The sequence below is a fragment of the Protomyctophum parallelum genome, assembly GCF_964188405.1.
Source record: "Protomyctophum parallelum genome assembly, chromosome: 2".
NCBI lineage: Eukaryota > Metazoa > Chordata > Actinopteri > Myctophiformes > Myctophidae > Protomyctophum > Protomyctophum parallelum.
Window position 1 is genome coordinate 52,660,473 of NC_139699.1, and position 10,523 is coordinate 52,670,995.

At 40.1% G+C, this 10,523-nt stretch overlaps 1 protein-coding gene across 3 annotated transcripts; it reads left to right on the top strand.

Moving 5' to 3' along the window:
• The first annotated feature begins 48 nt into the window (after nucleotides 1-48).
• On the top strand, nucleotides 49-7,320 carry isl2b (ISL LIM homeobox 2b). Of its 3 annotated transcripts, none has more exons than XM_083759828.1 (6): nucleotides 49-155; nucleotides 1,187-1,376; nucleotides 1,964-2,226; nucleotides 3,428-3,717; nucleotides 5,313-5,480; nucleotides 6,517-7,320. In XM_083759828.1, exons 1-6 carry the CDS (start codon nucleotides 71-73, stop codon nucleotides 6,631-6,633), a joined length of 1,113 nt encoding a protein of 370 aa, XP_083615954.1. In that variant the 5' UTR covers nucleotides 49-70; the 3' UTR covers nucleotides 6,634-7,320. The 3 variants fall into 3 exon arrangements, with proteins under 3 accessions (XP_083615954.1, XP_083615955.1, XP_083615956.1); XM_083759829.1 differs by having other exon boundaries at nucleotides 3,428-3,705; XM_083759830.1 differs by having other exon boundaries at nucleotides 5,313-5,430; nucleotides 6,517-6,594.
• Nucleotides 7,321-10,523: the final 3,203 nt, after the last annotated feature.

Here is a 10,523-nt window from a genome sequence, read left to right on the forward strand (position 1 = left end):
GTACGGGACAGTGCAGCCTCGGGACGGGACGGACAGTGAGATATGAGGCAGCAGCGCCAGGTCCTCCTCAATGCCCCTCTCCCCTGACCCGTCCTGTATGCTGGATGTTATATTCAACCCTTCTTTCTTGGGTGATATGGGCGATCATTCCAAAAGTAAGTGCATTGTTGTCGTTTGTGCTTTTTAATAGCATATAGGTCCTATACGTGGGGGTGTAGGTGTAGCCTATGTGGGTTTATTATGGGCTATTATTTCACGCGTTATATATTTGTGTTTACCTACCTCGCTGGTTTAAAGGGAACCATTCTTTGACCACTTAAACCCTCAACCCACGAATCTAAGTTGGATCTGAATAGCCTACTTGGACTGCTTTTCTAGTAGGCTGCACCAAATAATTTCGCCAAAAATAGCTATAAATTCACGAATGATACCCCAGAATAGGGGTATTCCGGGTTCAAGTTTTTAAAATATATAGGAATAGGATAATATGGAAAAGTATAGTGCATGTGCTTTTTAAGTGCAAGTATTGCCAATAGATATGGGCTATATCACGCCATACAAATTTTGTTTGTTTTAAAACGCTTTTATAGTGGGGAAATATTCTATATGGGGAGCGGTCGTTCCAAAGGGGAGTATATGGATGGTGTCATGTGTGATTTTCACTATGTGGAATGTGTTGCCAATGCATATTACGCTTTTATCATAATGGGCTGCTGCCATATAGCCTACATTTTTTTGTTTACCACCTGGATTAGCCCTGCATGTTCCGTTTGACATTATAGAAAAATAATATCATAGCATAGCCTATTATGTTTGGTGTCAGGCCGTGCGTAATTTTTATTTATTTATTTATGAAATAGGAAATAGCCTGATTCTGTACAGTGTGGGCTATTTGTCTGCAGGAGAGTGAAAAGTTCGCTTCAAAACCACATGAGATTAATAATGTGGCTATAATTTCTGTCTTTATTTTTTATTTTTATAAGAGTGACTTTCGAGTAGCGATATATCATGCAGTTTTTTGTCCAGTAATATGTATAGCCATACTGCTTACATGTCTATAACTCTGAGAGTGTGCAAAATGACACTAAAAGTTACATCCTCTGTTATGGGGGTTCCTCATGCTTTATCAAACTGGGGGTTCCTTGAAATTCAAATTAAAGTTAAAATGTCTGCTCTGGTGGTGCAGAGAAGCCCGGATTCGCGATGTGTGTGGGCTGTGGGAGTCAGATCCATGACCAGTACATACTGAGAGTTTCCCCTGACCTGGAGTGGCACGCAGCCTGCCTGAAGTGCGCCGAGTGCAGCCAATACCTGGACGAGACCTGCACTTGCTTCGTCCGGGACGGGAAGACTTATTGCAAAAGAGATTATGTAAGGTACGTATTAATAGACCAAGTGGAATTATATGTCCCCCCAAAAAATAGTTTTGTTATGAAAGAAAAGGCCCAAGGGTGCATGTATTTGGGAATATAAATTGGGGCCTATAATATGCAGGCCTTAATATTTACATCTTTGTTGTGGGGGGGAGGCTATTCCTTATTTTCAGTTACAAAACAAGAAAATAAAAATAAATTCAAACACAATGACGATCTCCGCTCAAATATTCCTTGACTATAAATAAGTTAAATGAATTGTTAAAAAACATAATTTAATGCAATGAGCCCATGCAGTATAGCCTATATGCTGAATTAAACAAGTCATGTTTCAGTCTGCTTGACTTGATACTTGATTTTTGTTATTGACGTGTTTTCTTATTATTTTAAAGAATGAGATGATATTATGTTGCGAGGCACTACACTGTTCTCTCTGCACTCTTGTGTTTTTATTTGCCTTGTTTATTGCATGCTTATAGGCTACTCTGCTTATTCCGATCTTGCTCTGCATATATAGCGTCTCGTAAAAAAAAATGCCTGCATTCTAAATTGAACTTCAATTTTTTCCTCCCTTCATTTTTTTGGGTCAGGCTGTTTGGAATAAAATGCGCAAAATGCCAGCTGGGCTTCAGCAGCAGCGACCTGGTGATGCGGGCCCGGGACAACGTGTACCACATCGAGTGCTTCCGCTGCTCGGTGTGCAGCAGGCAGCTGCTGCCGGGGGATGAGTTCTCTCTGCGGGGAGAGGAGCTGCTGTGCCGCGCCGATCACTCCCTGCTGCTGGAGAGAAGCGGAGCGGAGAGCCCCATCAGCCCCGGCCACATCCACTCCAACAGGACATTACACTTATCAGGTATGTCTGACATAGCGTTATTATTAATATTAGGCTACTAAAAATATGCTATTATTTTAGCTCTGCACAACACAACGAGCGCAATAGTATATAGGCCTGTTAGAACTCAGTTACTATATGGCCTTGCCTCATTGTTATGAGAGATTATTAATGCTCTTAAACATTTCAAAAAAAAAAATATTATAAAAAAAATTTAAAAAGCCCCACAGTGTCTTAAAAAAACGCGTTTTAAACTTATTAGAATGTAAAGTCGAAGTCGTATTAAAAATAATAAAAACTTCAAACCAAATAATTACAAACAATATATTACCTATATAAGATAATAGTTGACGGTGAAAAAATGTCTAAACAAAAAATGTCACTAATCCACAATGTTCTCAGTTTCTTTTGACCAGAGCGTCACTACAGTGCTGGTGGTTTGCTTTAGGCTACAGCTAATTTCATAATTGATCTCATTAGCAGTAATCTGCTCACTGTCATTATCTGAATAATCGCATTCATGGCTTGCATGTTATCACTACTGGCGGCATGCAGCGGTAGGTAGGCCTGCCCTACAGGATAGATGACTTGGATCATTTAGAATGCCACAGAAATACAGGATGAGTGTTCACAGAATTCCTGCAGAGATTAAAAGGGATAATTCTACTCGCAACGACGGCTACTGTTGGCCTACATTCAAACTATATCCTCAACGACCTGCAGGCACATGCGCGGCCCTATATATAGGCTATATATCTTATATGCAAATAATCTAATTCTTATATTCATTTATTGGCCTCGTTTTATACATCGCACTGCTTGCTTTTCCATATAGCTATTGTGCATTGTGACGCAGAATAGATCTTTTGCCACTTTGGTTCACAAAAATAAAAGGTAGAAACGTGATTTGATTAGGCCTCGCTGAAAACGATTTTCTTTGCCTAATAATAAAATAATTTCAAACCTATAGCCGCTTAGCCTTAGACAGTTGTTCTACTAAATGAGAAGAGGCCATTGGCTGCAGATAATGTGATGGCTATGATGATGAACATTAAAAAACACTCAAAAGCATATAGCCTATTATATAATTCGTTGTGCTGCGGTGCTGCTCCCCTTTTCCGTTTATGTTGTTTATTTTGTGTGTGGCCATTTAACTATATATGGCTATAACATTTAAACTAAAACGCCGGGTTCTCTTTCTCTATATCTCCTCCTATATCAGACCCGGTGGCGGTTCGGCAGGCTCCGCATCGGAACCACGTCCACAAGCAGGAGAAAACGACGCGCGTGCGGACGGTGCTGAACGAGAAGCAGCTGCACACGCTGCGGACGTGCTACAACGCCAACCCGCGACCCGACGCCCTGATGAAGGAGCAGCTGGTGGAAATGACCAGCCTGTCCCCGCGGGTCATCCGCGTCTGGTTCCAGAACAAGCGCTGTAAAGACAAGAAGAGGTCCATTCTCATGAAGCAGCTCCAGATGCAGCACAGTGATAAGACTGTAAGCATCTTCGTAAGTCAACCATCGCCGAGCGCATTTTTTTTATTATCCCTTCTCTTTTGTATATTTGTTTGATGTCTGTTTGGTGCAGTGCAGTGGTGCATGGAAGAAGTATATATACTCTGATTATTATATGTTTTTACTTGAGTAAAAGTGTCAATTCCACAGTAATAATATAAAAGGCCTGAAACCTATAGTAAAAAAGTATTTGCATTAAAAAAAAATATATATATATATAGGTTACTTTAGCCATAAAAGCAGCCTACTCATTATTAGAATGTAAAAACAATACGTCATAATCTTTGAAAATAGCAGGTATACAAGCACAAGTTTACAACACATGGTGATGCAACCATTGTGAACTTGTATCTAGATGCTATTTTCAAATAGATTAAGAATAACATAGGGTTTTGTAACAATAATGATCTAAATTTGGCAAAGTAACAAAAGTTTTTAAATAATTGTAGTACAGGCTGCAAAGCAGATTGGAGTAGCATGCATTGAAAGATTACATTGAGGACCTACTTTCCACTATTGTTTGTTTATATCCGTTTGATATCTTTTTATTTTTTGTCATGAACTGGGACATGAAAATAGCCAATCTCCATAAGTGTGTGTAGATTGTCTAATTTCTAAAGATATTTATATAGTGTAAACTAAAGTGATAACAGCTGCATGGGGCCCTATAGTATACCCTGACACCGGGAAACTATAGGTTTGGTTAAAAAGGAATTGGTAAAGACCAACGCAACAATCAACATAGGCTACTAACTTTAATCCAACCTATATTCTGTTTTTAATTATAGCTGCATTGCAACAAAGCATATTTGTCTGACTTATGACAGTCCATATCTAGCATTATGTTATTGAATAATAAATCAATTGCAGTTAATTGCTTTGGCTTCAGTTGCATGAAAACGGCATTTATTTTCTCTCTCTCTCTCTCTCTCTCTCTCTCTCTCTCTCTCTCTCTCTCTCTCTCTCTCTCTCTCTCTCTCTCTCTCTCTCTCTCTCTCTTCATATGATGCCCCAAGTTAAATATGTGGGTGAAGGCACACAAACCATATTCATGTTCTCTTTGAAACATTTTCACACAGGGCACATAAATATATATTTTTATATAGTGAACATCATCTTTACTATTATACTATTTTGAAATCACACTAACAAAATGTATGGGTATTTTTGAAGAATAGCACTTTTAGGGGATTATTTGTATTTTATATTTTTATATTAAGTATTCATATTTTGTCTGGAATGTGATATTGAACACATGTTGGTGCCAACCAGAGGTTCTCAAACTGGGGTTCAGGGACCATTGTTCCTTGAGGGTGTTCCAAATGGACTGTATAGGGTTCTTTGGGGGGAAAAATAATAATAATCACACATAGCCATGTGTATGGGCAATTGGGCATCATTTGTTGTCTTATGAAGAATAGATGACACCTTTCTAACCCGTTAAAATCGGGAACGTGTATGCGTCATTTTGGATTATATGAGCTATTAAAAAAAATAGCAGATCTACAAGCTCACAGCTTGTACATCTGCTATTCTTCAACATTGTTGAAAAAATCTTGAAATCTGCGATATATGGTGTTGGTTTTCAGAACCTGCAGGGCCTGACGGGGACGCCCCTGGTGGCAGGCAGTCCCATCCGCCATGAGAGCACCATGCTGGGGAACCCGGTGGAGGTGCAGACCTACCAGCCTCCATGGAAGGCCCTCAGTGAGTTCGCCTTGCAGAGCGACCTGGACCAGCCAGCCTTCCAACAGCTGGTATGACTATGAGTTTTCAATCCCTATACTTATACTCATTCTTGACTTTTCATGTCAAGAACCCCCAAATTAGGACCCCAGTCTGAAAAACAGACCCCCCCCCCCCCATACTTTGTAGATTTTTTGTTTCAAAAGTATTTTATACATTTTGTCAAGCTCTCTCTCTCTCATATATATATATATATATATATATATATATATATATATATATATATGAATAGCAGATCCACTTACAATATATGTCATAATGTGACACGTGAGTTTAGATATACTATACTTGGCTATTTTCAAGTATATGCACTCTGTAACTTTGCGGGGGATTCAAACCTGGGTTCCCCGCACAAGAGGGTCAGCTATAGCTTGCTCAAGGGATTTATTGCATGTTCACCATCAGGCATGCAGTATCTTCTCCAGTCTATTCACATACAACAAGTTAGTATCTTTAAACCATGCATCTGCTCTGTAGCCTACTATGCTATGGCCTCTCTACCCTATAATCTCTTCACTGAAAGTGAGTTTGTAAATCTGCTATTTTTGTCGAACGTTCCCCCCCAGAAAGGGATGCTATATGCCAGGTTTTGCAACCATACCATACTCCGCAAACACTTCAGACACACACACACACACACACACACACACACACACACACACACACACACGCAGAGAAATGGTATCCAAAACAAAAGTTTTGGATATCGGTATTGGTATCGGTATAAGTATTTGGATATATACAAAACAAAAGTTTTGGATATCCTGCAAACAATCAAGTTCCGTGCATGCATTTAGGTTAGGATGTATGGACTATTTAGACACAGTAAAATCCCAATTGTTACCCATTTGAGAGAGTAGGCTATATAGGTATAGCTTAACCAAGCCAAGCAGACAGTGCATGCGGACCCTTCGATGGTAACATTTGCATATAGGCTCAGATAGTATATATATTAGGCTATATTTTCATGGCATAGGCCTACTATATTATTATGACTCCCTCCCTGCTGACCCCCTGACCCCCTCCTCTCCTCTCCTCTCCTCTCAGGTGTCTTTTTCTGAATCGGGGTCACTGGGAAACTCGTCTGGCAGTGACGTGACCTCTCTGTCCTCGCAGCTACCGGACACTCCCAACAGTATGGTCCCCAGTCCGGTGGAGACGTGATGGGACCGCACCCCCGCCCCCAACCACCCCGGACCGGGACCCCCGGCAGCGGCACCCCCGAACAGAAGCATGACCCCCCCTCGGTACCCCCCCGCCCCTAAACCCTGCATGATGTGACCGGCTCATCACAGCGCCCAAAAAGACAAAAAAAGAGAAGAGGATCGATTTTTTTCCCTTTCTTGTTTTCTATCTAACGCGGAGGATATGCAAATGAACAAGTTACCTATACCGACCCGACCTGCAAGGACCTTTTCCAAAACTATACGGCCTGTTCAAGTTCGACATTTTTGGGGGAGAAATTTCCAGTAAAACAAAAAAGAAACAAACAAAAAAAAAGCAGAAAGATGGCTTTGCATGAATTGATCCGGGGAAAAAGAAGATGTATATTTAACCGCTGGATGGGATTATACTCTCAGAACAATCCTTCAAAGGCAAACGTTGGAAACAGAGATGGACATTCTGCGATTTAATTGTGGTCATGATATTTGTTGTCTTGTTTCTTCAAACATTTTTGATACATTTATTGCGTTTTGTCGAGTCCGAGCGACTCAAAAGTTGTCTTTGTCTTAAAAAGGTCGGAGCATGATATGTCCGCAGATTAACTCGTGTTGTAAAATATTTTATCTTATGGGCAACGAAGACAGATTGTTTGAGCTTCTCGAACAAAAAAAGTAAGTTATTGTTATATTATTTATTGTCAGGAAAGCGATTCATAAAGGGATTATTAACTGATGGAAATAAACAGCTGAATACATGACATGTCTTCATTCATGAACACTGCAGTCCAGAGGGCGAGAATCGGATTTAACACATTATAATAATTTCATGAGTGCCCATTTTGATTGTCTTCGATGTTAATTCACGTCGATTAAATTGTGTTCAGCCAGATATCCGAAATGTTTAAGGAACGCAATTAATGCATTAATTGCTGTGCTCTTATATAAAAAAGCAATTTAGATGGACCAAATCTTAATGTAGATATTAATTTTGAGTATGACTATTTTAGTTATGGCAATTAAGAGTGTCATTATTCAATCAAGCTATAGCATGGCTTCAGGTATCAGGATTAGACAATGGATGAGGCTTTAATAATGATCAGCAACACATTATGAAATAAATGATCGTGGCCAATTAACGCATATACGCCAAAATTCCTGATGATCGACATTGATGACACGCTGTCTGTTGAATAGACCTGCAGGTCTATCGCTGTCTTATCGCTGCATGCGGATCTTGTGCTGCTGTGCTTTGCGCCTCCAGTTATATATGACCAGATAAGCCGATGGTCATTTAAGTTTGTGCTTGTGAATGTGAACTATGGTGTTCAGTCCAGTTTCACTGGTTTTAAACAAGTCACATAAACGTCTATAGTCTAGACGGCGTGTTGGGGGGATCGGCGAGGCGACCTCCTTATCTGCTCGTGGCATCACCTGCAAAGCGATACACTGAATGAAAGCCACAACAAACTGAAGCATTGATTTAAACGAGCGGTTGGTTGGTTTGGATAGAGAGAGGCTATGTGTTCCGCTCTGCACTGCACACTGTGGGTCCAGTAAGTTTATTTTCACTGCAGCGCAGCGGTCAGTCAGTTCAGTTATTGCGTTATGATTCCATGGCAGCACAGGTCAGATGGAATGACAGCTCAGACCCAAATTAATTGACCTTAAAGATGAAAAGATCTGCCAAGTCGGCAGCCCGAATTGAATAGGCATATACAATATAGTACAGTCCTCAGTGCCCCCCCCCCCCCCCCTTTTTTTAAACAATCGTGCCGCATATAATAATAAGGTTGTATATAAAATAGGGTTGTCAGACATGCGAAATGGGGGGGGGGGGGGGGGGGGTAGAGAAATGTAACCAAATGGACCCAAAGATCCAACTCGGATTTTACGCAATTTATGCATGGATTGATGACTTATTATTGCGAATATTTGTTCGTTATGTGGGGGAAAAACTAAACAAACTGCGGCCATTTCCAACATATTATTATGTTCATCGGAAGACAAAAAAGTAACGTCCTACAGAGAGGTGTAACTGAGCCTATATAGTTAGTTTACAGATAAGTAAATAATGGCTGCGAGATTAAGATAGGCCTAAATGGAATAACAATGGCGTTTACACACAAGAATGTGACAGACCGCTGCAGAAAACCATGCAACATGGACTCAACGTTTCTAGAGAGGGAAACATGTTTAGCAGAAAACGAGCCTTTCTTCAGACAAACAAAGGGTCAAAAATGAGATCACAGGGTAATGTTTAAATTATACCATATACAATCGATTTTAAACGAACCAAGAAATTAAAGAAAAGAAAAAAGCTGAGACATTATTATTATTCTCTCTCTCTCTCTCTCTCTCTCGCTCGCTCCACACAACCAATTTGTTTAGTTTTGTTTTCACTTCTGTTTTCAAAACACGCATTGACCTACCTGGCACCTTCCCCGATTCACTTGCATAGTTGCATGTGTTTAACTAGAAAATTAGCTCTGGTCCATAGCCTTCTACGAATCGAAGCAGTATAAAGGCTATGGACCAGAGCTAGTGTTTAATGTGCTCTTCCAAGGGTGAAACGTATAGGCATATCTATTTACCTTTAAATATCCTCTCTATTAGGTATCTTAATAGGACCAAAATAAACAGCGCGCAGTTTAGGCTAAAGCCTAATAATTATCATCCTTCCCTGCTCGCGCCCTGCGGCCGCGCGATTTTCCAAGCGCATCCACTCATTCCACTGTTAAAATGGGTTATACCGAGGTATACCCTTCATTTAAAACAGCCGGAGCATGTGTTTTGTGACGTTCGCTCTGCATTCACTTCACAACAATAGCTATAAATACGAGCCGAGGCGAGGCCTACTCTGCTAAATATGTAGGCCTATACCTTTAATAAATACAATACAGACGGAAGTCACGGAATAATATATAGGCTTTTTAGACCACGCCAGAATTTTTTTTAGAATATAAGGCCATTTGACTCGAAATGAGACATATAGGAATTAAATCCTGATCCAAGGCAAAATGTATAGAATTCTTCCACCATAACTCGCTTTAATCAAAGGTCTGGGTTGTGTATGTTTTTTTGTAGGCCCATTACAAATGGCTTAAATGAACACTGAGCATTTGCACTGTGTGGACATGATCAGGATGGAAACCGATCATGAATGATTAAAAGGGCGACCCCATTTAAGGGTGTGATGTAACACTGTAATTGGCAGAGATGATGTGTAATTAGATAACCCAGGCTGCTTGCATGGGGAGATTCCACCAGCCTGGCCCTCTGCAGGTACAACAGGAAAAGCCTCACTGGAAAAAAAAAGTAGTGGTCAGACTGCAGACATTGGTATTTAATTATATTCATATGCATCTTAATGGTTTTAAGGAAACTTGGTGAAAGTTCAATCAATGTTCCAGTCCCCTTTCTTGACAATAATTGTCATATTCCTCAGAGTGCCCAAGAACATTTGTGTGTGGTGTTGTTTTGAAAAGCCATTTTCAAATTACATGATATATTATGAAGTCTATACAAACAGTGGTTATGTTAATCAACCGAATCTTGATTATAGGCTTAACATATACCAGTAGGTTGCTTTTTTGCTAATACTGGCACTGCAGAATTTATGAAGCACTCCATTAGAATCAGAACTTTATCATTTATAATGTAAAAAGGGGTGAAAACATTGTGATGTTTTGACTGCAGTGCAGTCCATTACACTCACACATTTGAATCAACTTTAGAGGCATCAAACCTTAAGTTATAACCATGCACTTGAACCTATCATTCTGGGGGCGAACATTCAAAGAAAATGAGCAGAACTACAAGCTCGCAATGTGTCCACATCACAAGCTGCTAATTTTGGCAAATGTAATTAGCGTATAGCTAAAGGGGAGATAC